At 48.4% G+C, this 27,110-nt stretch overlaps 1 protein-coding gene across 22 annotated transcripts in view; it reads right to left on the minus strand.

Moving 5' to 3' along the window:
* The window catches only part of CTBP2 (C-terminal binding protein 2), a 173,530-nt gene that overhangs the window by 40,984 nt on the left and 105,436 nt on the right, over nt 1–27,110 (minus strand). For 14 of the 22 annotated variants that reach the window (XM_024253338.3, XM_054523025.2, XM_063727804.1 and 11 more), the window contains one exon: nt 10,051–10,209. The exons of 1 other annotated variant lie outside the window; for it this stretch is intronic. In XM_024253338.3, the coding sequence (XP_024109106.1) occupies nt 10,051–10,108 (58 nt within the window). In that variant the 5' untranslated portion in view covers nt 10,109–10,209. Of the gene's footprint in view, nt 1–10,050; nt 10,210–12,569; nt 12,679–27,110 lie in introns of all 22 variants that reach the window. 7 more of the 22 variants (XM_063727803.1, XM_054523021.2, XM_063727809.1 and 4 more) reach the window with 2 other exon arrangements.

Consider the following 27,110-nt stretch of genomic DNA (forward strand, 5'->3'; position numbering starts at 1 on the left):
AAGCTCCGCCTCCCGGGTTCACGCCATTCTCCTGCCTCAGCCTCTCCAAGTAGCTGGGACTACAGGCGCCCACCACCATGCCTGGCTAATTTTTTGTATTTTTAGTAGAGACGGGGTTTCACCGTGGTCTCGATCTCCTGACCTCATGATCCGCCCCCCTCGACCTCCCAAAGTGCTGGGATTACAAACAAGCGTGAGCCACCACACCCGACCCAGAGTTTTTTTTTTTTTTTTTTTGAGACCAAGTTTCGCTCTTGTTTCCCAGGCTGGAGTGCAATGGCGCGGTCTCGGCTCACTGCAATCTCCGCCTCCTAGGTTCAAGCAATCCTCCTGCCTCAGCCTCACAAGTAGCTGGGATTACAGGTGTGCGCCACCACGCCCGGCTAATTTTTATATTTTTAGTAGAGACTACCATGTCTCTACTCTACTTCACCATGTTGGCCAGGCTGGTCTCGAACTCCTGACCTCAGGTGATCCACCCGCTTCGTCCTCCCAAAGTGTTGGGATTACAGGTGTGAGCCACTGCGCCCGACCAACACTTCAGTATGAAGCCACCTTGCCCATTTCTTTCCTCTCCTTGTTGTAATGAACAACAGACCTTATGTGGTGTTAGTACTACGCGACCCCACTCATGGTGCAGGCACACCTCTCAAAGATGGGTGGATGAACTCGGAGCATTCCGGGAAAATCCCCCATGCCAAGTCTTTTTGTAGCAGGGTAAGGTAGTTCTGCTGACTCACCAGCTTCTTTGCTATCTGGTTTTCAGCTCAGCAAGTTCTCAAATGTAAACAGGGCTCTATAGAAGAATGTTTACCTGGTAGCTCCTAAGAAACCAGTAATGATTCTTTAGAGAGGTTCTTGAGCTGGTGTCCAAGGGGTGATCGCAGGAGCAGGGCAGATGTGGGTAGTTGCGCTTTGGGGCGGCGTCAGCCTCCCATTGAACCAGGAGGCCCAGCTTCCATTTCTATCAACTTCCAACCTGTTCTGCTTGGAAACCACCCAAACTCGCACAGCCTTGGCTCTGAGATTTGACAAATATTATGACAGATGTTTTCCCGTGCTAGGTAAAAACACCTGTAACTGGACTCACACTTTTCCAAACACTCTGGTTACACAAACACCACACACACATACACACACACACACACACACACACACACACACCCCCACACCACACTCCGTCTTTTAGACAGGACTGCTTTTCTTAAAAATTCTCATGTTGACTAAAAGTGAGATGGGACCCATTAGAGTAATACATCTCACAGGCTTAATTTTTTAATTCTGCCAAAACCCTCACTATAGAAATTGCGTCAAGTAAAAATAAGATGATTGTATAACATAAAAAATCATCTCCTGAAAATTAAGAAAGATAAACCCAAACTCTCTTGCCGACAAAATGAACCCAAGAAAAAGCCGGTTGTGTAGAATAACCTGATAGCTGCGTTAGGAAGAGAGGCGATGTCCGCCCAAAGCCAATTCCAAAGTCCCTGTGCGATACAAGGTGTCAATTAACAGCAACAGAGACATACAGAGATCCAGACAATTCCAGGGATGGATCCAGACAGTTCCAGAAGAGCTGGGAAGAGAGGCCAGGATGGGGATGATCAGTGGGTACCCTCCGACGAAGCAGTCTTTGGACAAACTGCCAACAAGCGTTTCATGTCCCCATTGGAATAATCATGCAGGAAACTGCTTGAAATGAGTGGGAAAACACGACTCTGGGGTCTGATTCTCACTTTTATAGAAAAACAAGAACAGGTGGGATCAGTGAGTCTGAAGGCTGCAGTAACATGAGGGCCATGTGGCTCAATGGTGTGTCCCTCTTAACTGTGCTGTCACCTGCCCACTCGGTGGGCTGCCAGGTCTGTCTCAAGGTCTTCTCATGGGATAGCTCATTCTCAGGAGGCAGCCAACCCCAACTTAGGGAACAGCTTCCCCAGGGGGGTCCTGCACCTGCCTGGGCTTCCATTCCCTGATCCTGCCTCCACCAACACTAAGGGCCAGGGCACCTCTGAAGGTGATGGTGGAAATAACATCTCAGGAAGCTCTTCGGCGCCTGCTGCATCCCAGGACAGAGCCACCACAGTGCCCTCTACGTCTCCCACAGCCAGCGCTTCCCTAGGGAGGCTGCGGAAGTTAGCGGGTAACACGGTTTTCTGGCAGACACAGGGCGGAAAAATTGGCCTATGGCATACCCATTTCCTGCTTTTAAATGTGGACAGCCTGTGTTGGATGTTTGTATGTTTCTGTCAAGGTAAGTGTTGTGGAATCTGTGCCATTAAAAAAGTTTTCTTGGGCCGAGTGTGGTGGCTCATGCCTGTAATCCCAGCACTTTGGGAGACTGAGTGGGGCGGATCACCTGATGTCAGGAGATGGAGACCATCCTGGCCAACATGGCGAAACCCCATCTCTACTAAAAATACAAAAATTAGCCGGGTGTGGTGGTGGGCGCCTGTAATCCCAGCTACTTAGGAGGCGGAGGCAGGAGAATCGCTGGAACCTGGGAGGTGCAGGTTGCAGTGAGCCAAGACAGAACCATTGCATTCTAGCCTGGGCAACAGAGCGAGACTCCATCTCAAAAAAAAAAAAAAAAAAATTTTTCTTTCCTCTCATCAACCCCCTACCCCCTGCCCCCTGCCCCGGAACATCCTCAACCCAAAGTAACCAAGTTGGCTAATCTAACGCAAAGCGTGGGAGGCCACACCGAATGCACTGGTTACATGGCAAACACGAAGTCTGACTGGGTTTTAAAGCAGTCTTCATCTAAATCACAGAAGCACACAGCAACAATTAGCAAAACTGCCCAGACATCGTTTCAGGTATCAAAGGGGCCGAGTGGCACCGCGTGCCCTTGCTTGCACACCGAGTGCTCTCACCAATTTCCGGGCCTGGAGCGCAGAGGCTTGGACACCCGCGCAACGTGCCAAAGGAAGTCAGGAGAGTGACGTCGAGTGTCTAAACCAACCCAGCTTTTTCCAGATTAGCTGCATCCTAAGAAGCCCCAGCCCTCATGTCTCTCAGTATTCAGCCATGGTAAGTGAAAACAAAGGCCTGCACAGTGCTTCTGACTCAATTTCTTAACTATATTGTAAAGCTTCCTGGGAACTGCATTATGAAAATTAGACCACTCATTATGGGGTTTCAAAAAAAAAAAAAAAAAGCCCATTCTCTTGTACCGCCCATTTTGAAAGTGTTGGTGGAGCCAAAGTGTGCAATGGGACCCCAGCTGGGATGCAGGACAGGCCTCACCTTGGACCATGTCAGGATTCCCATTTCTAGCAATGGAACACACTCAACCTCGAGAGGCTGTGCTCAGCTCTGGACAGTACCTGGCACAAGACGCTCCGCACAGTAGGTGCTCAATGAACACCATCCCTTCCGCTCTTCAGCAGCTTTTCCTGCAGATTCCCAAAGTCTCCACCTCACCTCCATGGTGGCCCGCCCCATCACACTCCACTGTTTGAGGTCTCCTCGGCTCTCCTGGGATCAGAAGGTCCCAGGACTTCTTCCTTCCTCTGGTTTAGTTAGCAATGTTCCTAACCAGGGCTGGCTCAGCCAGCCCTCCCCCATGAACCTCTCTCAGTCCAATTCTGTCACTTTGTTCTTAGTCCAAAAAATCTGCCACTCATCAAGATGAGAAAAGCACCCCCAAAATAATCCAGGGCATGCATGTGCCTGTAGAGACAGGCCACAGCATGGCCGCTTAGCCCCCACCTGTGGAGCGGAGCGCACCCCTCCCTCCACGGCACGTGCTCCCTCCATTCATCACGTGCTTTTCATTTCATTTGACACCCGGGCTGTAAATCAAACTATCGACTATGACTCGATGGTGATGGACAGCTGGCCTCAAGGGAGTGTACAGTGTGATGGGGAAAAACGACAGAGACATGGACACAGTCCCCAGAAGTCCCTTCCCACAACCACTTCAGCCCTCTGAGCCTGAGCCCACATCAAAGCCCAAACAGCCCTATTTGCAAGCCTGGACACGGTGGGCACTAAGCTAGGCGAAGTACCCATCGCCCAAATAAGAATGGCTGCCTGACAGGGACCCGCTCCATGTGAGCCTGTACACAGACAGTTTCAGCACACGGCCCTTGATGGGACGGTCAGCCTTTCTTAGGGTACGAAAGAACTGACTCTCCGCCTCACTCCCAAGTCGCGGAAAAATCTGCGTCACCCATCCCAGTTGCAAATGGGAAGGGAGGGACCCTCCTGGCAGAGACATCTCTTCAACTAGAACATGGAAAACAAAACCCTCAGGTGATGAGAAACAGGCTGGAGGGACAGGGAGTGTGGGATCCCACTGTGCCCCAGTGCTGGACACCCAGAATGCTCTCCCCTCTCAGCGTCTTCACAGCCCAGCTGGGGTGCTCAGCCAGGCTCCTGCTAGATGTGGAAGGGTTGAGAAAGGCACGTGAGGTCACTCTGTAGATGGATATGAGACAGAGACAGAGGAACGCCCTCGAGCACGCACGCCAAGGTGCCTGAGCTTTAGTAGCAAGAGAGCCGAGTGGTAGAAACCAATCAGAGAGGAGTCTCATTTCACAGCTTAACACTACATTCTGGAAAAGGAGAGAGGGCAAGAAGCTGGCAGCAAAATGTATCTTGGGGTTCTGGTTCACAGTCACCCCAAATACCTGTCAATTAGGTTCAGCTGTGTGAAGAGCGCAGAAGGTTCTCTACATTCGTGTGGGCTGCTGTCTGCTGCTGTCTGGCTACCCCGGGGCCTCCAAACATGGAGACTATGGATGCACTGTTCCCCCCGTCTGCCCCAGGCACTGCTCCCCTAAGACACTGACCCAGCCTGAAACTAGAGACGCTCTTTTCCCAAAGGTGCCGGGACCAAGAGGACAGGCACTGAGAGTAAAGCCCCAGGCAGCCGGGCCCAGGGGCTCTGGGCCACACTGTGGGAGGTTTAAACTCAATCATCAATGGAGACAGGGCACCACCAACCAGGGAGACAGCGCAATTCACTGTGGTGGGGGCAGGAGCTGAAAACCGCAGCTACAGAACCAAGCTAGAAGACGGTGATGAACCCCCAACCCCCAGCCACTGACTCTAATCGCACTACACATCCCTGGCCCCCAAAATAAAAGCAAAGCGGCCGTAACATGTTGCTATTAGAAAAAAGTGGTGAGTATGAAGACATCCGCCCATCACCAAACTGACCAGTGCAAAGAGAAGCTTATGTTTGTGCTTGAGAAATGAGTAAAAACAGAGAAATAAAACACTGAATCTGATTCACAGCTGCAGAATGGGAGGGCAGTCTATGAACCCCATCCCCAGAGTCGGTGGAGGAACAGGTGGGGTGAGTGTTCCCTGGGGAGGGGTCCCCACTCTGAGTTTCTCTAAAAGCCGGGGACAGATAAGGCAAAACATGAAACTTTACCCCTTGCAAAGAACCGCACTTTTGCCTGTGAAGCTTTGCCTTGGCTGTTTCCCGAACCTTTACCTTTGCATAAGATTGTTTGGGTATGTTCATTTGTGCTTTGGAGTTTTAAGGCATGTCTAGTTGACTATTGTATATTTACATAGCTAATGTAATTACAGCTAATCACATAATTGCTGGAAATGTGCATAATTGCCTGATCCCAACATATAATTACAATGTATAGCAACATCATTAATCCCATTTTTAAAATCCATATTTTGGGGCTATTTAAAGTTATTTATTAGAACTGTTTGTGGACTACCTATAGGCAGGCTTCAACTCTGTTTCTTTACAAAGTGCTCAAAGTGCTTTAAAAAAACAAACAAAAACAAAATAAGTCCTGATTTTATAATGCATTTTTACAAAGATAGATGAAAAGAAAACAGCTACTCAGAACAAAAACAAATAAATCTCAAATACCAAACAACACCGTTTGTCAACACTGTGGATTATCTTCTTTCCTTGGGGAAAGAGAAAGTCACTCTCTCAGCCTGGAGGCTCTGATGGGTGTTTGCCAGGAAGGAGGCTGCTGGAAGAAGGAAAAGAGCCTCCCTCTGGACTTCTAGACCACTTTGGTACCCTTGGTGACCCCGGAGGCGCCTGTCTTTGTTCCTTATACATATGAATGACCTTTCTTGGGGGCACATCCCACTGAGATGTGCTTCCACAATGGCAAGTTCAACCCACTGAGAAGAGCAGAAGAGCCCGCGACAACAGAAGAAACCCACTGGGGAAACTCCCTTCCACCTCATCCCTGGCAGCGTCTTCTCGGACTTCTCATCCTCCTCCTGTGACAAAGATGATGCAGAATGAGATTCCCAGAATTTCTAACTATCTATGTGTTTCACAGAAACCAGCTTGTCTCCTTTTTCCTCATATCCATCCAACCAGCTCATCGTTCTCATTCCTTTTATCCTCTGTGGTCGTGAGAACATTCCAGAGGTGCGGAATGTTTCATGAGCTTGTTTATTTAAGAGGAGGTCCCTTTTATTTTTGCAGAGGAAATGGAGAAGCATCCTCCCTGAGTCATGTTACAAGGGGACTAATCACAACTCAGCTGATACCATCCTCGGGACCATTTTCCACATCTCTAACACATTCGAACAAAATGCTGTAAAACGAAACACATACTTTTTTCAAGTTGCAATTGAAACAGCCACAGGAAAGGGGAGCAGTGTTTACGGACTGATTCTATCATAACCCACAAGAAGCAGCTCTAACAAAAAGTCACCACCAACAACAGCCATTGTGGTTTATTAAGTTCTACAAACCCAGGGCTCTGCAAGATGCTCTTCTGGGTTCCCTTTGCAATGCTGAGTGATTGTTAGCTAGCCCTCATTTCCAACCACTAAATGTTTGGGGCAAACCAAACGAGCTCTGGCATAATGCAATAAGGTAGGTACTAAAACCCTCCAGCTGGTGCAGTTCACAATGTCAATTATGTCAGCCAACTAAATAGATAGGAAAATCGCAATTATACTCGAGAATGAGGAGACCACAATCTTGTTCTGATCAGCCTATGTTATGAGAGGGCTCCTTCGAAATAAATCTTACATGGTATTATAGGATTGTTTGATAGGCATCAGAAAAAAAAAGGAACAAATTATAAATACCAAACTCAAAGAGTTACATTAAAAAAATTAAAATGTGGCTTTTACGTTGGCTAGAAAGACCACTATTCCAGCTCATTTGGCTGGAGTCCCAAAGACTGTCTGTGTCCTGCTCTCAGAGTAGAGACACAGCCTGGCAGAGTGAATCCCCACGGCAGATTCTGGGCACACAGAATGATCAAGCTCCATGCCACTTTTTCTTGCTTTGAAAAGTTTCAAGGAGGAAAGGGCTGGAGAGGCCTTAGAAAACAGGGAAAGGCTGTAGAAGTATCTGTGCAGGGGTGATGCTCAGATTCCAGCGGAGTACCTGGAGTGGGACCCTGGAGAGGCCTGCCTGATTCCAGCCTGGGGACCCACGACCAGGGCTTGATATTGGGATTGTGTAGCAGGCGGGAGGGGACGAATTTGAAGGAGCTGGTGTATCCAGACACCAAGAGCAGTAAGACAAAGTTCCTACAAGCCTGGGAGCAGACTGGGTAAGCACAGCAGAACATGGCAGCTTCATGCTTTTAATCATTTAGAAAGAAAAACAAACCTAAGGGACGCAGAAGTCCCTGTGTCAGGTGTAGGCAGTGGGGAGGGAGAAAAAAACAGTTTGACAGGCTCTCTGCATGTCAATACAGAACATTCTACAAGTAGCTGACAGAATAGAGACACGGTGAGAATTCAAAGCTAGAGGGAGTGTGTGAGTGTGTGAGTGTGTGTGAGTGTGTGTGTGTGTGTGTGTGCGCGCGCATGTGTGTGTTAGATGTTCAAGGCCTTCAGGTGGAAGAAAGAGCTGAATCCAAGGAGCTGATATGAGAGAAGGCCAAACAAAAAAACAGACTGCCCGGATTCCTGGGTGCAAACTGCCTACTGCTCAGCACCTCTCCGGCAGCACCTGTGAGATGGGTGCCACCTGTCCTGAACCATAACAGGTGCCACAAGGACTAAGTCAGCTTATACACAGGAAGAGCACCAACAAAGCACCTGGGACCAACTGTGAGTACTTAATAAGATGGCCAGGGAGCTGACATATAGATGGTGACCCACATTGGAGTAACTGCATTTTGGCCTGTCTGCGTTGACAGTTATTGAGAAATTTAAAATACATAACTGTAAATGTATCTGAAACACTATGCATAGACAAGGTAATGCAAACTTCTGTTATAAAAAATTGGCTGAAAATTTCCTATTACACATAAAGGGGGTGAGAAGGTTGGTGAACCATCCTTCAGCACCTGTCTGGATGGGACAGAGGGTCTACAAGCAGGCAATGGTTTTGCCCAAGTCAGGTTTATACAGCCATGGAAACACAGACAGGAAACGCTGCTGGCTCTTCAATCCCATTCTAGTTTCTGATGCAACACCCCTGGAGAATCCTGGGTGCAGGGGGTGGAGTCAGCCCCAGAGGCATTCCTGCTACTAACCTTGGAAAGCTGAGTCACGAGCGTGTTCCAGAAGCAAGTACTCAGTAACCTCAATCAAGCACCTTTACACTGGAAGTCAAGAGTAAATTTTACAACTCCCCATACAATCTGGTGAACCCATACTGTGGAATAGTCTACAAATCAATGGGGCCTGGGCTCTTCAATAAGTCCAATGTCTCTGAAAGTCAAAAAAGCCCAGGGGATAATTTTAGACTAAGGAGACTAGAGAGATGTAACAGCTAAACACAATGCGTGACCCTTATCTATTGCACAGGCAAAGAGACATGGAGGAAATGCGAATATGCAGCCTATACTAGACAATACTGTCCTGAGGTTAGATTCCTGGGGTTCATTCCAGTATTGGGAGCATGTAGGAAATTGGATAAAAGGTGCCATGCCATAGGTAGTCCAGAGTAAAGTGCTGCCCCTGCATTTTTTCAGATGGTTCTGGAAGAAAATCCATCATCTACTCACACAGTGTCTATTTATATGTATATCTCTATCTTTATCTCCCCTCAAAGAAATCTGGAAAACTGAATGGAATATTGGTGTTCACTGTACTATCCTACCAACCTCTCTGTAGGTTTTTATAATTTGTGAATGTTTACTTTAAAAACACCCTTTAATGCCAGACTCCTTATACTGAACCCTAGGAATGTCAGTGCTTTTGTGATCTTGCAGTGCAGAGTACTGTGGGGCTGTGGAGTCACTCAGCAGAATGTCTATGATGTCCCCACCCCGTGTGGCGTGAGCCACATCTACTTATAGGACAGACAATTCCATATGGGCAGCTGCAGGGGAAGGCCTGTGGGTTGCGTATTCCTGTCCGCAAACTGGTGGGTCAGCTACTAAACTTCAGCGTGTGCGTGAAGGGTGCGGAGGGGGCTGCGGAGCCACCTTCGCTTCCCTCCGAGAGCCACCCTGTAGGGCAGTACCAGCAATCACCCTGAGCAAAGAGCAGCCCTGTAGCACTGACCCCATCTGGCAGGTGCACTCACCCCTAAACCCAAATCCACACGGTGGTTTCTTACCACCCGCTAGCTGGAAGAGCGCAGTGCTTAATCAACACTTCAGAGTTTTGTCCCCAGGTTTCCATTAGATTTTAATTGTGTTTACTTTTCCTTTCATGAACAGAACAGAACACTTCCAGACATCTCCAAAGATACCAGGGACATGAACACACCACGAGGGGCAATGCTGGGCTCTTCAGGAATCTCATAATATCAGGAAATTCAGCATTGTAAATATCTTAATCCAAAACAGGTAAAGTCCTGAGATTTCAGGAAGTGAAAAAAGATGGTCCTAATCAATACCATCTTTTATATGCAAAATAACCTTAGGTACAAGGAAGACATGGACCTCAGGGCCCACCAGCCCTGAAACTGTTCTCCTAGTTCTCAACCCCGCCCCAGAAGCCAGGCCTTGTCCCAAGCCAAGGCCAGGCCCACGGCCAAGGACACCCAGCAGAGGGTGCCAATGGTGTGCAATGTTGGAAGGAATCTGGCTTGGGGGGTGGCACAGCCAACTCAAGGGAGCAGCCAGCGAAGATCTGAGTGAGGGACTACGTATGTTTGGTAAAAACCGCCAAACACGCTCTTACCTTCACAAATTCTGTCCAATCGCTGTCTCTTGACTTTGTGCTTATCCACAAGGGCCATTCTTTATGGAACTTTGCAACTCTCAGATCAAAAGGCAAAGCAGTCCTCTAAGAACTTAGGGGAACTCGCAGGAGTCTGCGTGCATGACGCCACTATGAAGCCTGAAACAAGGAGAAAAGAATCCTTACTCTCTGGAGACCCTCTGGGCACAGGACAACAGCTCATTGGGGACTTAACTGCTACTTTCTATAAGGGAACCTGCCATGCGGACACATGGGACTTGCTCTCTTCCCAAAGCACTGGGAATGGAGGCTGCACCAAGTGCATCTCAGCCACCTCCTGCTTCTTATAATAGAAAGCAAGCGAATGCACACAAGACAATCGTCAGTTATTTCTGGAAGCAGCAAATTCCAACAGATCTCTTGCTTTTAACTTTAGGGCTATAAATGCCAATTTACTGACCAATTTGAAGTGTAATAAATTGTATTCCAGTGGCAGAGACCAAGTGACAGCCAGTTGGACCTGCCCCAAACGCACTCACGCTGAGATGCAGATGCACACTGTGGTGACTCGAGGGGCTCTGCCAAGGCCTTCTGCCAGGTGAGTTACAACAATGCTTTCCAAAACAGCCACGCAGGGGTCAGGGGTCAAAGCCACAGCTCAGAACAACACAAAACCCTGACTCTATCACGTGAGAATGCGGGTGGGAAGCCCCAGCAGCTGCTAACCAATGTTCGTCCAATGCCACCTTCCTGAACCTTCCTTGCAGCTGGAGGGGACCGCAGTCAGCACCAGCAAGGACAGGGTCCCAGGCTGCTGGCCTTGACACTTGGTCCCAGCTATATGGGCTGAAGTATTTTCTTAGTGTGAGAGTGTAACCATCCCCGTGATGTTTCAGGCAGAGGTGAGGCTGATGGAGGAGGCAAGAAAGGTCTCTCATGTGGTTTGGGGTACGTGGGATTCTCTAGAGGGAGACCTGACTGCGGCCTGGGGAAGAAGAGCTGCTGCCCATCCTCCTTCTGGAAAGGTCAGGATCTGAGCACTTTGGAAGCCTCTGACTATCACCAATGTGCCGGGTGAGGTCCAGATCATTAACGGCTGTCCCCAATATCCCAGGTTTGCGTCACTGCTCTGGAACTGCATTCTTTCCATTGATTACAAGAGGCTTGATGAATCTTGGCCAGGCACGGTGGCTCACGCCTATAAGCCCAGCAGTTTGGGAGGCCGAGGCAGGCGGATCACCTGAGGTCAAGAGTCCGAGACCAGCCTGGCCAACATGATAAACTCCTGTCTCTACCAAAAATACAAAAATTAGCCAGGTATGCTGGCAGGCACCTGTAATCCCAGCTACTTGGGAGGCCAAGGCAAAAGAATCATGTGAATCTGGGAGGTGGAGGTTGCAGTAAGCTGAGGTTGCACCACTGCACTCCAACCTGGTGACAGAGCAAGACTCTGTCTTTAAAAAAAAAAAAAGGTGCCTTGAATCTCAATTGGGAAATAACGTTTAAGGCCCACTCTATTGTCTTCTGTATTTTTTTCCCCAAGGAATACAATTAAGTCAGTCTTATTTTAAGAACACCACCACAACCACATACACACACACAGAAAAAGTGGTTCTCAGTGATCTAGCGGAAAGAAAGAGGAGAGATAAAAGACAAAAGTGAGGCCCAAGGGGTAGAAATGAGGATAATGATGTACGGTCATCAGTTATGCAAAACATTAAGAGTTACTTTATCAAAAGGTCAGATTGCAGGTCTACCAGGTTTCTGTAAGTTAATGGCTAATTTCCCAGCAACGAGGCTGAAAAGGCATCCGAAAGATTTATGGCGATAATTACTTGATTCTCAATAAAAGAGCTACGAAAAAGCACAATTTCCAATCACATAAATAATTAATGTAACATCCCTGAGATACCAAACCCTTTCAATGATTGGGAAGTTCCCCCAAAACGGGGAATGACCATATCGGATCAGTCAGGAGATGGAGGTTGTCCTAGAATGTGTGGGGTTACCCTTGAGCAGATCCATGTGGACGTATTTTAAAAACTGGTTTTGCTAGTGTTGGTTTTTTTATTTTTGGTGAGACAGGGTCTGCTCTTCACTCAGGCTGGAATGCAGAGGCAAGCTCATGGCTCACTCACTGCAGCCTCAACTTCCCAGGCTCAAGCAATCCTCCCACCTCAGCCTCCTTAATAGGTGGTACTACAGGCATGTGCCAACATGCCTGGCTAATTTTTGTATTTTTTGAAGAGACAGGGTTTCACACCATGTTGCCTGGACTGGTCTCGAACTCCTGAACTCAAGTGATCCACCCACCTCAGCTTCCCAAAGTGCTGGGATTACAGGTGTGAGCCACTGCGCCTAGCCAGTGCTGGGCTTTCTGAAAGGCAACCACACAAAAAAAGAGTCCCTAACTATAGCCAACTTAAGAGTTATTGGAGGGGGGGCGGGGGGCCAAACCTATCGATCTGAGCTTTTGTCCATCCCCTCCCAACCCACAAATGACTCTAGGTGAAACTGACCAGGAAGGCTCGGGCCAGCAATTGTCATCTGCTCAGGCACAAGCTCTGATGGTCAAACTGCAGTCTGGCCCCTCCTTGACTCTGTTGTAAAAACAGAATTCCACGTCAGCTGCGTCATCCAAGGGGGGAAGAGAATTAATCAGTTAATTTTTGTGAAGACCTCGGAGATGAAAAATGACAGCATTATAATCTGAGGCAAGACGGGTTTCACACCCTCCTCCCCCAATTCCCGAGTGAGGCGTAATCATTCTTTTTGCTTTCCTTTGAATTTTAATTTGTATAATTAGATGGCTTCCTGAAAAATTGATAAGTAGAATTTCAATCATGCAATCAAAGGAAAGATCAGCCATCAGCTTCCACAAACGCCAACATTCTACTATTAAAAAAAAAAAAGAGAGGCTGACTCCCATGTCTGGCTTTTTTTGGGGGTCGGGGGAGGGGGGTCACCCTCTTTTCTCGCCCTTCTGTGGGTTCCTTTTTGCACACCCCAGCCAGTGGCACCGACCCATGTTTAGGGCTGGCCATCTTGGCTCCCAAGGCCACCAGCCTCTGGGTCTGGTCTGGGCAGTGACCATTGATTTGTGTAGCCTCAGTCCCCTCCCCTGATATTTCTTGTGCAACAAGAATGTACGAAATGTGACATTTTCCTCCTTAGCCCTCCCAAGGAGCAAGCTATTAACATAACCATCTTCCAATGACAGCCACAGGCCCTCCTTAGAGCTGAGCTGCACACAGCGGCCTCCAGCTGGTCTCCATGCTGAGCAAGCCAGCACCCCCAATCCACGCTGGCTCTGGGCTCCCTGACATCATCACAACTCTCTTGGTGACGTCTCCTATGAAAACCAGGCTCTGCCTTTATTTTAAACCAGACTCCACTCATAAATCAATTTTTCCCCGCTAAACACCAAACAATATGGGCACAAATAAGGAAGGAACAAAAGCAGAGGGAACGTGTTTCACTATTCCACTCCTGCTGAAATTGTTCCTCAAACCATGCGAGGGGCGGAATTGTGGGTGGAGGGAGTTCTAGACTCCACTGGTGGAATGAGCTTGGATGAGCTGTTCTGGATACTCAGGCTCCTTGTTTGTAGAATGGGATGTCACTGTGATGTCCCAGAGTGGCAGTGAGGACCAACCAGTGAGGATGTACACGAAAACACTTGGTGGGAGCCTGCAGGTCTCTGCGAGCTGCTCCTGCCTTTCCTCTGACACCCCCTTGCACACTCCCCCTGGCAGGGAATAATCATTCCCTTCTGGCTGAGGCTGGGAGGTGAACCTCAGTGAAGTTCAAGGTCAACAGGAAAGCTGTATCTTTTCAAAAGGAAGAAGAGTGCCCTGAAGCCAAACCTCACAAGAAGAAACACTGCCTCCTCCCAAAAGGAAAGTTATGGGTATCACAGGCCAAACTCCAACCAAAGATCAGAAACGTGGACCTTAAATTGTATTTGCTTTAAGTGAGGGCTGTGATCTAGGGCTGAAATATTTGGTGTCAAGAAATTCAACTCATTTCTGAAGATGAACAAGGCTTGGAAAAGAAAGCCACTTGGAGATACTTGGTTGTTTCCAGAGGGGACAGGTATGGAAGATTTGTTTCGTGGAGGTATCACAGAGAATGGGAGATTTTTGAAGAAATGAGACAACCAAAAGGAAAAACGGCACATTTTACAAGCCCTTGCTTGGCTATCAAACTCCAACATATCCAGAATCAAGGGCAGGGGGAAGGGGAGGGTTCCCCTCATCAAGCACAGTCTAAAATCTGGGCAGGTTAATTTTATCAATGACCATCACCAGCTCCTCGCCACCATCATGAGGTTCTCTACCAAGCGCCCTTAGTTTACACAGCACAAAAACCCAGCCCATCAACTCAGTTTTATAGACCCTCTCGATTTCTTTTCTTTTTCTTTTTTCTTTTGAGAAGGATTCTCGCTCTGTCGCCCAGGCTGGAGTGCAGTGGCGCAATCTGGGCTCACTGCAAGCTCCGCCTCCCAGGTTCATGCCATTCTCCTCCCTCACAGCCTCCCGAGTAGCTGGGACTACAAGTGCTGCCACCACTCCCGGCTAATTTTTTGTATTTTCAGTAGAGACCGTGTTAGCCAGGATGGTCTCGATCTCCTGACCTCGTGATCTGTCTGCCTCGGCCTCCCAAAGTGCTGGGATTATAGGTGTGAGCGACCGTGCCCGGCCGACCCTCTCGATTTCTTGACTCCACTTCCTAACCTTCATCAAGAATAGGCAGCCGAAGGGATTTATAGAGTAAGTGCATGCCTCTGACAGTGCCCTTCTTCAAAATGAAATTTCTCTCAAATCCAGTTAAACATGATGATGTCTTTCAATTCTTTCAAGGAAATCTACTTAAACATTCTGTTAATAAAGGCAGACCGAGTTTCACAATATGCTCACAAATTAATATCATTGTAGTTAAGCAAGTCCTGCCAAAGTTCTCTGAGTGTGTCCCCGGAGAACTCAGATCTCATTGGTAAGCATGAGTGGGGCGTAGACTTTCTGTTTGAGAGGTTGAGGCGATCCAATGCAGGAAGAAAAGATTCCTTGCAACCCAGATGGCCGCATTGATGCACAAGGTCCACCACCCTTCTGAGCCTGGGATCCAAAACGACAGGACTCACTCCTGGAAAGCTTCATTCACCGCAGCCTACAGGGCCTCTCAGTGCACCCGCAGGCTCATCTAGGAGCCTGTGCGACTGCTGTGCCAAGATGAGGAGACAGCAACAGTCCAGGTGGTGGCGACGCCCAGCTCTTGCACACATAGCCGAGGATCCTGCTGGTGCGGTGCCAGCGGCACATCTGCAGATACGGTGCCAGTTAACAGTGCCTTGAGAACACCAGCCCACCAATGACTTCTGCCCAGAAAACACTCTGACTTTTCATCCGGAGTCAACAGAGCCACATGTGCTCAGGCCACCTCAAAAGAGCACATTCCATAAGCTTCAGAAGCCAAACTTGTGCAACAGATGTCTTTCTTAGGAAGAGAGCTGGGTAGAATCTTCTGAACAGGTGATGAGCATTTTATTTTGTAAACTACACTTGGAAAAAACTACTAAAAACCAGATATAAGCAGGGCACAGTGGCGTGTGCCTCTAGTCTCCCTCCTCAGAAGGCTGAGACGGGCAGCTCTCTTGAGGCTGTGGTGTGCCATGATCGCACCTGTGAATAAAGCCACTGCATTCCAGCCTGGGCAACCCAGCGAGAGCCTGTCTCAAACTTAAAGCAACAGCAAAACCAGATATAACAAAACAAATGTCCTAAAAGAGTCAGGGATCACAGCGAGAGCCTGTCTCAAACTTACAGCAACAGCAAAACCAGATATAACAAAATAAATGTCCTAAAAGAGTCAGGGATCAGTGGGTCAAAAAGCACTGGCCCAGCCTTTGATTAAATGGCAACCGTAACACAATTAATAACAAAATTACTAAAACTGTACTTTAAAGGAAGAAAATGAAGCTTTTTGAGAAAATCAGGATAGGAAATGAGCTTAATGGAACCAGTTTTCAGAACAGCAGCTATGGACCGAATGCTTATGTACCCTAAAATTCTTCCATGCTGAGTGTTGAATTCGTGAATGTTCAAACCCTAATTCCCACAGTGACGTATTTGGGTGCTGGGCCTCTGGAGGTGATTCACGAGGCTCTGCCCTCAGGAACAGGAGTAGTACCCAGTCCGTAGTACCCAACAGATGATCTTGCTGCCCCACACGAGGATACAGCCAGGAGGTCTACAGCCAGCAAGCAGGCCCTCCCAGATCCTGGATCTGCCAGATCATTAGTTTTACATTTCCCAGGCTCCAGAGCTGTAAGAAATAAAGCCACTCAGTCGATGGTATTTTTCTTACAGCAGCCCAAACTAAGACAATGGCCAAAAGTGAATATTGCTTCCTGATTATTTATTAATTTTTGCAAATTTAGTTCTACATTTTTGGGTATTAAGAGAGTGTCTGACTTCCTATACACTACCAATAAAAAGGTGTACAGGAAAATCTCCCTCTCCAAGAGCCCCCATACCCCATGCCCTAAAGGTAACTAGCAGGACCCTTTCTTTTTTTTTTTTTTTTTGGAGACAGATTCCCGCTTTGTTGCCCAGGAAATCTCAGCTGACTGCAATCTCCACTTCTCGAGTTCAAGTGATTCTCCTGCTGTAGCCTCCCAAATAGCTGGGACGACAGGCACACGCCACCAAGCCCAGCAAATTTTTGTATTTTTAGTAGATACAGGGTTTCACCACGTTGGCCAGGCTGGTCTCAAACTCGTGACCTCAGGTGTCCTGACCCCTCGGCCTCCCAAAGTGCTGGGATTACAGGCGTGAGCCACCAAGCCCAGTCGTGACACTTTCTAATACACACATTGAAGCTTCACTCTGGTTCCACCATCAAAGAAAGGCTGGCGAGCACCCAGCAGCCCAACCCGAGAGTGACATGGTCATACCCTGGTCACATGCCCTCGATCAGTTCCAAGGGCCCCACCCTCTAATTCTCTAGGGCTGATGCAATGCAGGAAATCCAGCTGTGGCCAACACAGGGCTACAACCCACTTCCGACACCCCAAGGCTAGGTATGCTACAGAATTCACAAGTGCTTGGGTTTTAAAAAAAAATACATGGCTTCCACAATCTATTACAGTGTACCCCCCAAATCATCTAAATGCCTGTGCCAGAACAGATAATCATACTGACCCAACTGGATTAAGAAAGAATATAAAAAACAGACTCATCAATTTAGGGCAGGTCAAATTATGCCACTATCAGAGTATTTTAGAATTTGGATATGAGGGCCAGGCGTGGTGGCTCATACCTGTAATCCTAGCACACTGGGAGGCCAAGGAGGGCCGATCACATGAGGTCAGAAGTTCGAGACCAGCCTGGCCAACATGGTGAAACCCCATCTCTACTAAAAATACAAAAAATTAGCCGGGCATGGTGGTGCATGCCTGTAATCCCAGCTACTGGGGAGGCTGAGGCAGGAGAATCGCTTGAGCCAAGGAAGTGGAGGTTGTAGTCAGCTGAGATCCCGCCACTGCACTCCAGCCTGAGTGACAGAGTGAGACTCTATCTCAAAAAAAAAAAAAAAGAATTTGGATATGAGGCTAAGGAATGTGGACCTGTGATTCTGTTCTGTCCATCTAACTCCCACCAAAACATTCTTAGGGGCTTTGAAATGACCAAAAAATTAAAAGTGAAGCCCCTGTAAGCTACACAGGGTAAGAAACATCAAAGAAATGTACACAGCAAGTCTCTGAGCACATGGAGCCAGTGCTAGGAGAGGGCACACTATGAGGCTCTGGGCTGCCACACAGGAGGAGGTGAGCAAATCTAAAAACCAGGCTTTCCCTTGGCCAACAAAGCTGAGTAAATCCTCCCGTTTTTGTTAAGGGTTGTTAGCACACGAAAATACATTTCCTCATGTTAAATGCAAGACTCCAAAATTCTAAATATTTTCACTTGCTAAAAGCTATAATCAAGAACAGAAGACTTGAGCAGAAAGAATTCATGATTTTCCTAATTGGTTGTTTGATTTGTGTCATAATGGAAATTAAGCGTTGGTCTTTGTTGCTAAAGAAAATGAGCCATTCCTGTGTTTAGGATTTTCACACATTTTAAAAGCACTTGTCTGTCTTCCAAATATGCCTTAAAAATAAACAGTATATTAGTTTTAATAGTGTTATTTAATAATAAAGGCTAAGAAAAAAAAGGGATAAAAGCAAATAAGCAAACAAACTAAACGACACCTCTTATTCCTATCTGTTTAGACTTGAGGAACCAGGAATGCAGATTAATTTTTCCTTTTCTAGTTTTCTCTTTCCTACTCTGGCATGAAAATTTTGATCTGTAGCTGAGAAGGCTGGTTGAACAGATAAAAAAAATTAGTAATCTCAAATTTTATGCAGACAGAAGTGGTTCCACCAGAAAACTCATCTTTTGTTACATATAGTGTGCAAGAAATGATTCCAGAATGTTTATATCTGAACGTCATGCAGAGAAAGTATCCAGAACGTCGGAAGTTTCTCATGTCATGCCTGCAGAAGGGCACCGGGCCATGGTAAGTAAGGCCACTCCTGTGCCCCCAAAATCACCAGGGCAAAATCTGCAGCCTGTGATACAACTGAGCACACACGATGCATCTGCTGTGTCCAGCATGGTGTAAAAGCACAGGGGACTGATGGCCACTAAGGGTTCTGAACTTGAGGACTTACAAAGGCGAGAGCCACCAAGCTACACTTCTTGGAGAGAAATATCTGGAGGTTATATGCTAAACCTACGCAAAACTTAATACAATTTATTAGACTATGTATTCAACTGTCAATTGTTATTACAGAACACTGTGTTATATGTATCATATAGTATATAATAAATTATTAATGAGATGTTAAACATTGCTATCTTAGTATATGAAATGGGGGAAGATTTAATCCTCTTAACTTTTGATTATTTAGCTTACACTTAACCATGAATTGCCCTTGTATTTAAATATCAAATAAAGGCAATTATAGGAATTAGCTACTTATCAAACAAATTGCAATGATGAGATATGAATTTGTAAAAAAAATCTTCAGGTTAGATTTTTAAGATGCCTGCCTTTGGATTTTGCCTCAGAGAGGCCTGGAATCCTCGACTGATTTTGTGGGGCCTCTACTGTCCTTAGGAGAACCCAACTGGCCTTCTGAGATCCCAGCCCACTCATCTCTTGACACCGTAGGGTCCAGAATGCTCGTATAAGGACATGCTCTCTGCAGTCTCTGCTTGCTCTCAAAACCAATGGAAACCCCCACGTGGGCTGACCTTTTCCTGTTGCAGCCCTTCCTGGGAGATGGCCCAGCCCAAGGGAGGCCTGGTGTCCAGCGATGGGGCCCTTTGGCCGGCAGAGGGCACTGCACACCCTGCATGGCCTTCCAGAGGCTACAGAGACAGCCTCTTGGCCATGAGTCACCATCCTCATTTCTATCCCAACTTGAGCTCTACAAGCACCTGGAGAAAATAAGATCAGCTACTCCTAGAAGGGAAGGCCTGGGCCCATGGATGAGATGCTGCATTTCCCTGAAAGTTCCAGATGCAAAAGAGGCAGAAGGTCTCACCGTTCCAGCAGCAGAAGCTTCGTTTCTAGGAGCATGATATGCCAGGGGAAAGGGGATGCAGTGCCAGCCCCTACCTGTTGTTTATCTCCCGAGATGCTAGCTGGGGGTCCTACTTTCACAGCTGAGTGACTTGAGGTACAGGCCAAGAAGCAGGGAGGCTCCCTGCCCAGGGCGTGGGGTCCCTGACCCCAGGGAGCCAGGGCCACCCTGACAAATGATTTTTCCATTATGTCCGGTGATATCAACCAGTCAGTGTTGAAAATTGGAAACAACTTGGCAGAGACGGAACACACACAGAGAGGAAGGTGCTGGGGAGGGGCCGGCTGGGCTGGGCTGCTCTGCAAATGCCCGTTAGGCTTTCCGTTACAAATGACAGCCTCTGGGGCACTATACACACCTGATCAACAGGCGACTGCTCAATTTGACTCAACACCAGGATCAGTTTGCTGTGAGACAAGTATGATCTCAAGATATACAACTTTTTTTCTTGGTAGACACTAATTTAGAAAGGAAAGTGAGGAATGGGGGATTTTTCCAACCTTCCCCAGGAATGGATTCTGGCCAGAACGCACATTAATGTGCTCTCTGGCCTCAGTTTGCGTGCGCGCACACACACACCCGCCTTTCACCAAGTTCTAAGATGCTGGTCACCTCTTCTCCACACTGGCAGGGCACCTGACAGTTTCTGGTTGGAGAAGAATGGGAGGGGCTGGTGTAGCCTACTAATGCCCCACTACGGGAGACACATGTGCCTAATTCAGTCCCCACCATCACAGGACACTCTTTCTTACCATCATTTCAAAGCTGCCACAGTTGCCACAGCAGCAGGACACCACTGGGTGATATAGCACATGCTTGGCCTGACTTGGCAGAAGATGCCTTTGGATAGACCCCACACACGTGCGGATCCTGGGGAGTCCCCACCTGAGCTCTGGTGCCACCTCCCCCAGGCAGCCTCCAGGATGTGCCTCTTCATGGTTCTGATGTCACAAATACCTCACAAGCTTGCTCCAAGTCACATTTAGTGGGACTTGCTTTCACTTTCCCGGACGAGGTTCCTCTGTACAACCCACTTCAGTGTGGAACCCTCAGCAAGGAATGAGGGCTACCTGGTGGCCAAGGAGAGGTAGAGACCCACAGGCATGGTTGAAGATGGTGGGAAAGGGGAGTTCAAGCTGGACGGGCAGAGATAAGCTATCAAAGCAAACGCTGGCTGGGCTGCCAAGTGTCTGGAGAGATTATCTCAAAAACAAGCAGGAACAGCTCCCTCCAAAGGGGCCCACCTGTTGAAGGAGTGGGGACCCAGCCTTCCAAGTTCCAAACCAAATCAAGACTCTTGAGCCACCCTGCTCCAACTCTTCTGCCCAGCCTGACGTGACCAGGCCAGCGTGGCCACCACCCCAGTGCACAGCTCAGCTCCCCAAACCCCACGTCTGAGGGGCTAACTGTTTAGGACACCAGGAGTTTGGGCATGTAGTGGGATAAAAGTGTTCCAGGCACCTGGTGTGGCCCATCCTTCATTTCAAGTAAGGTGTCACTCATGCAAAGGTTGGCACCCAGGAGAGCCAACTCAGACCTCAAGAGTGGAGGATTATGTTTGCTTTATGAGTGCAGATACTCTATGCCTGGGTCCTTACAAGTATACACATTCCATAATGCGTCTCTATCACCAAAAGCCGCTCTGCAGCATCATGGGGCACCGGTACTCTGTCTCCTGCGAGAGGTCGTGGAAATGATATGTAGAAATCAGACATCCCTAACTCCAGAAAATCTCTAGATTCAAAGGCACCGCTTCCCAGACTTTATCTTTTCAACCTGAGTCATAGAGAGAAAAATCTTAGTCTTATCCAGTTATTTAACAACATGAAATAAAGCAGCTTGCAGCTATTCATTTTGCTTAACACGGTTTTCACGTGGAAGACGGTTGTGTAACGGAAACCCAGAGGGACGAAGGCTTTGTTTGGTATCCATGACTGCACCCAAAGAGAGAGCGGGCGCCTCGCAGAGTCTGATGGGGAGGAGGAGGGTAGGACACTCCCGTGTCACACAAATTCATCTTTGCCTATCAAATGCTGGGAAAAGAAAGGGTGGGGGTGGGGCTCAAAAGAGCTCTTTTGTTTTTGTTGTGGGGTGTCACTGGGGTTCAGCTGTCTTCTTGAATCATTTCACCTGTTTCATAGTGGCTTCCAGTCCCGGTCTCCAGGTCTCTGATGAGTACACCACCCCATTTTAATATTCATCGTAGCTCAAATGTTCCAGGCTATAGCTCAAATATAAGTTAGTGGAAAGAGGTTGCTGCGGAGGAGTAGGCAAGGCTCCTGATGAGAATCTTCTAGAGAACTGCAACCTTGTCATAATGAACTGGGGTCCTCACAGGCCTCCTGCACTGAAATCCTCTAGAGAGGGAGACATTTGGATGAGGAGGGTGGATGGTGCCCATGAAGACAATCACCTATGTGGAGAATTACAGCTCGTCGTCCGCTATCATCAGGGATCCTAATTTTACATGAAATCCCATTGGAGAATTCTTGACAAGATAATGGCCATTTAAACATCTGCTCTGAGACATTTTATGGGGATATTGTGCACGTTAGAGCCCAAGCCAGACAAATAAATGGGAAAAAAGGTCTGAGGACTCAGGATACCTGGATCCCAAGTTTTTGTCCCCACCCCAGACACCATGCGAAAATGGTACACGAAGACCCTTAGGGAAAGGCAGGTCCCTGGAGGCCCACTCCTCATGTACTTCCTGCCATAGCCATCCAAGCCTGAACATTTATGGTCTTGATGTCAATTAAGTCCCCAAAGCAATTAAAATACCTTTTCAAGCTAGGCATGGTGGCTCATGCCTGTAATCCCAGCACTTTGGGAGGCCAAGGTGAGTGGATCACTTGAGGTCAGGAGATCGAGACAAGCCTGGCCAACATGGCAAAACCCCGTCTCTACTAAAAATACAAAAATTAGCCAGGTGTGGTGGTGGGCACCTGTAATCCCAGCTACTCGGGAGGCTGAGGCAGGAGAATTGCTTGAACCCTGGGGACGGAGCTTACAGTGAACTGAGATCACACCACTGCGCGCTAGCCTGGGCAACAAAGTGAGACTCTGTCTCAAAATAGAAACAAACAAACCAAAAAAAAAAAAAACAACAAAAAAAAACCTTTTCAATTAAATGCCCACAGGTCACACTGACTGTTACAGGTTGAATTATGGACCCCCCTAATTATGTTAAAGTTCTAAGCCCCAGGACCTCAGAATGGAACCTTATTTGAAGATAAGGTCATTACAGCAGCAATCAAATTAAACAGGTCATTAGAGTGGACTCTAATCCAAGACTAATATTCTCATAAAAAGGAGGACATTTGGACACTTAGACACAGACGGGGAAGACGATGTGAAGACGGCGTCTAAAAGCTACGGAGACAGGCCTTCTCTCAAATCCTTGGAAGGAAGCACCCCTGCGGATAACTTGTCTGAGACTTTCAGCCTCTAGAACTCTGAGAAAACACATCTCTGTCCTGGCCTGTCTGTGGAACCTTCTTTCAGCAGCCCGAGCATGCCAACACATGCCAACAGATGAGAGGCTCACATCTATCGATCGGGGTCTGCGCTGCTGAGACCTGCAAAGCTCAGGACCACCTTGGCAGGAAGCCTGGTTGTGGTGCAGGGGCAGCAATCTGTCCAGAATCCTGGCTTTATTAAAAAGCGCCAAGTCAACCCAAGCCTGCTTTAGGGGGAGAAGCAACCTTCACCCTCCAATCTCACCCCGGACAGCTCAACACGCATGGCCTGACTCAGAGGGGCTGCAGGTCCCAGAGCTGAACCCCACAACATGCAGGGAGCGGCCTCCCGAGAGGCTCAGACCTGTGTTCGCCAGGGAAGAAACCCAGGAGGGAATGTTCTAACCTTATTTCCCTTAAGCTGCTTTCTGTGCCCCATGTCTGGGATTTCACTGTTTGGACCATCCTGCCTTTGTGTTGTCTGTGTTAACAACACCCAGAAGATTCCATCAGCCTCATGCCAGGGTTGGGAGATCAAAGAAAGGTGATCCCCACACTGCCCACAGAGGAGGGAAGAACCTATCAAGGACGTCCTTGGGGTCTAGCAGCAAAGAATGGTGGTCGTGCCTTTGAACGCCTCAGTCCAGGCTATGTGTATCGTGGTGTGGGCTCCAGCGGGAATCTGGGGTCCACAATCACAGGCACCATCCATCGGTTCCTGCTTGGCGGCAGCCCCAACACACTCCCATGGGAGCCCAGACTGAGCACCCACTGGATCTCAGGCTGGAATTGGGCGCTTGGATCAACTCCATTCAGATGGCTTTGGGACAGCCACGTGCATCTCCACATTTCCCAAGTTCATGGGAAATTTTGAAAAAAACTTTTCTGACTGTCAAAGCATTCTCTCCGGTCCATTCTCAAATTCTTCCCCCAGAATGAAGTTTATGAATACGCATCACGCAGCATGCAGCCGCTGACCCCAAGTGTACTTATTCCTTCAAAATACAGAACTTTAGGAGTACAAAAGGCTTATTGGAAGAGAGAAAAAAAAAAAAAAAAAGAAAACAAAACCCCACAGAACTTCCAAGATAATTTAAGCATGAATCCACGGGGCCACCAAAGCCAAGGCTGCCCCTCAGGGCAGGTGCAACATTCTCCCAGGTTTCTGGAGTACGACTGGGGGTTCATCTCTGGAGGGCCGGGGCTCCCTCACTTCCAGGAAGGATCCAGTGCACTGTCAACACTGGGGACACGGGAGCAGGAGGAGCCCACTGAAAATGACCCGCCACTCTATCTTTTGAATAACAACCTCACTGCCCACCGAACAGAGAGCAAGAGGACACAGTGACAGGTCTTTTGCAGTCCAGATTCTTGCAGCCCCTCCTGGCGTCCCCCAACACAGCAGTGCGAGGAAGGCCCTCTGTCCTCTCCAGGCCCCTCCCAGAGGTTCTCCCAGGGAGGGCACCCAGGGATGAGTGGCTCCTGGGCTCAGCTTGCTCCACTCCCAAGGCCCTTGGGAAATCAACAGGCTCAGCTCAAGAGAGGCAGAGAAGGGGTGAGGCTAATAGGTTTTGGTTTTTGAAAGGTCTGAGGTTAGACCCTCTGGGCTTCAGAGACAGCACCTCAGATGATGCCGGGGTGAACATCTCACACACGCTCCTGAAGATGGGAGGGGAGATCTCAGCCCAGAGCCGAAGGTGTAGACGGGTCTGATGATGTGAGAAGAGAGGAAGGGAAATGGGAACTTCACTTGGAAAAGGAGAGATGCCACATAGTTCCAAAGGGCAGGGCACTGGCCACAGACTGCCCTTCATGCCCAGCTCCACAAGAAACCAGGGACCCGGCAGAGGATCAGATTCCACACAGGGGCCCTCACTGAGGTTGCACACACATTATCTCAGTGACCTTTCCAGCCCCTACAGGACTTCTGGGGAATCCGAAGCCTGACAGCTCTGCACAGCCACCCACCGGTGACACAGGCGTGCCCACAAAACAGCAGAGGGCCATGAATGGAGGGCCATGGAGGATTTTCCGAATCACTGCCCCTCCCCAGAGGCTCACTGAGAGCTTTCCAAGCTGAACATGACCCTCTCCCTGACTAGGGCAGATCCCATCTATACTGTGGATGCCAGAAAAAGAATCAAAACCATGCCCCCAGGGACCCCCAACCTTTTGGAATTCATGTCCTTGTATAAGCCCTGCTTCTAAACAAACAGTATACACAGGTGAGGGGATGTCACTTCTGAGATTAGGTTAAAAGAGACTGTGGCTACCAATGTGGGTATCCTCCCATCTTGCCTGCCAACTTCCCTCCCTCCCACAGAGGCCAGTTGCCATGTCAGCTGCCCTAAGGAGAGACCCACGGAACAGGAAACCAAGGCCCTCAGTCCCAACAGTCCATGAGAAGCTGAACCCTCCCTGAGCTGGGCCTTCAGATGAGACCACAACCCCGCTGACATCCTGACTGCAACATTGTCAGGGCCCTAGCAGGAGGCACCAAGCTAAGCTGTGCAGGTTCCTGTCTCACAGACAGTGCAAGACAATAAAGTTTTGTTGTTTTAAGCCTTTACATTTTGAGGTAATTTGTCACACAGCAATAGATAACTAATATAACCCTTTACACAACCTATCACACTGACTATGGTTACTGACACAGTACAGTTCAACAGAAAAGATAAAAACAGTAATACATTTGTAATGCATGGCGTCTAGTTTATACTACCTACAGGACAGAGAACACTAACAAAAAACAAGCGAAACCCTCTAAATCCTCCGCTGCCCAGGCTGACATGAGGTCTGTGATATATCCACTTCTGTAAACTCTTGGGGTAAACGCTGTTCTCCTCACATCAGCAATGCACACAGGCTGAAGCAACGGAAAGTCTGCTGTTATGTTCACTTACCCCAGATGCTTAAAATAAATTCCAGGGCTACGCTCAACATGCACAGAGTTAACTCAGGCACCCTGGGGTCTCCACTCTGACTCACGCACACCCATAAATCTGGGGAACATTAAAAAGATCTATCAGAGCCTGGGCCCCACATTAAGAATGCAGCCTCCTATACCCCCCTCTGAATGGTAATTCACTGGGTAAACAGACCTTCTTGCTTTTTCTTAAAAGTGGTCCTTGAACTGCAGCTACGATTAAGTCTGAGCTCTCAGTTAGAGAAAAAGAACATGTAGGTAAATATTAAAGGCAGTCTGCACAGCGGTTCAGGGCACAAACACAGCCGCTCCTGAGATGGGGAACGCCATGAGCTGAGGCAGGAGCCGGCCTCATCTGCAACACAAGGGGCAGAAATGGGAATGCTGCAAAAACCACGCAGGTGCCATGCCCTCATGTGCCCAGATGCTTCGGTGGCCCTGGATGGTTTCCTAGGATCACGGCATTTCTGGAGCCTTCTGAGATTGTAGAGGTCACCACATCCAAACTTCACAGAGAACCTGAGACTCAACATGGCCAGTTCACTCCTAGTCCTGTGTCCATAGGACTCCAATGTACATCTCCCGCTCCCCGAGAAGCAGCACTGCAGAGGCTTGTGGAGCCAGATTGAGCCACACCAGCCAGATGCAAAACACGGCTATGTCTCACGAAGCCACACCCCACAATCCCCGAACCACACTCCAAGGGAGAGCTCTCCAGAGCAGACAGAGAACATCTGCAGAAGCAAAAAGCCAGACTAGCATGTAAAGTCATGAAAAGAAAAAAATCAAAGAGGCAGGTAGACACATACCCAACTGTTAGCAGGGGAGTCCCTCTGAGGAGTGGGACTGTGGGAAGGAGGAGGCACCAAGAGGCTGGAACGCTTTTTAGCTGCATGCATGACTTGAAAAGCAGCTAACTGGCCAGGTCTGGCAGCTCACACCTGCAATCCCAGCACTTTGGGAGGCCGAGGTGGGCAGATCACGAGTCCAGGAGTTCGAGACCAGCCTGGCCAACATGGTGAAACCCCCATGTGTACTA

This window comes from Pongo abelii, chromosome 8 (genome assembly GCF_028885655.2).
Source record: "Pongo abelii isolate AG06213 chromosome 8, NHGRI_mPonAbe1-v2.0_pri, whole genome shotgun sequence".
Classification (NCBI taxonomy): domain Eukaryota; kingdom Metazoa; phylum Chordata; class Mammalia; order Primates; family Hominidae; genus Pongo; species Pongo abelii.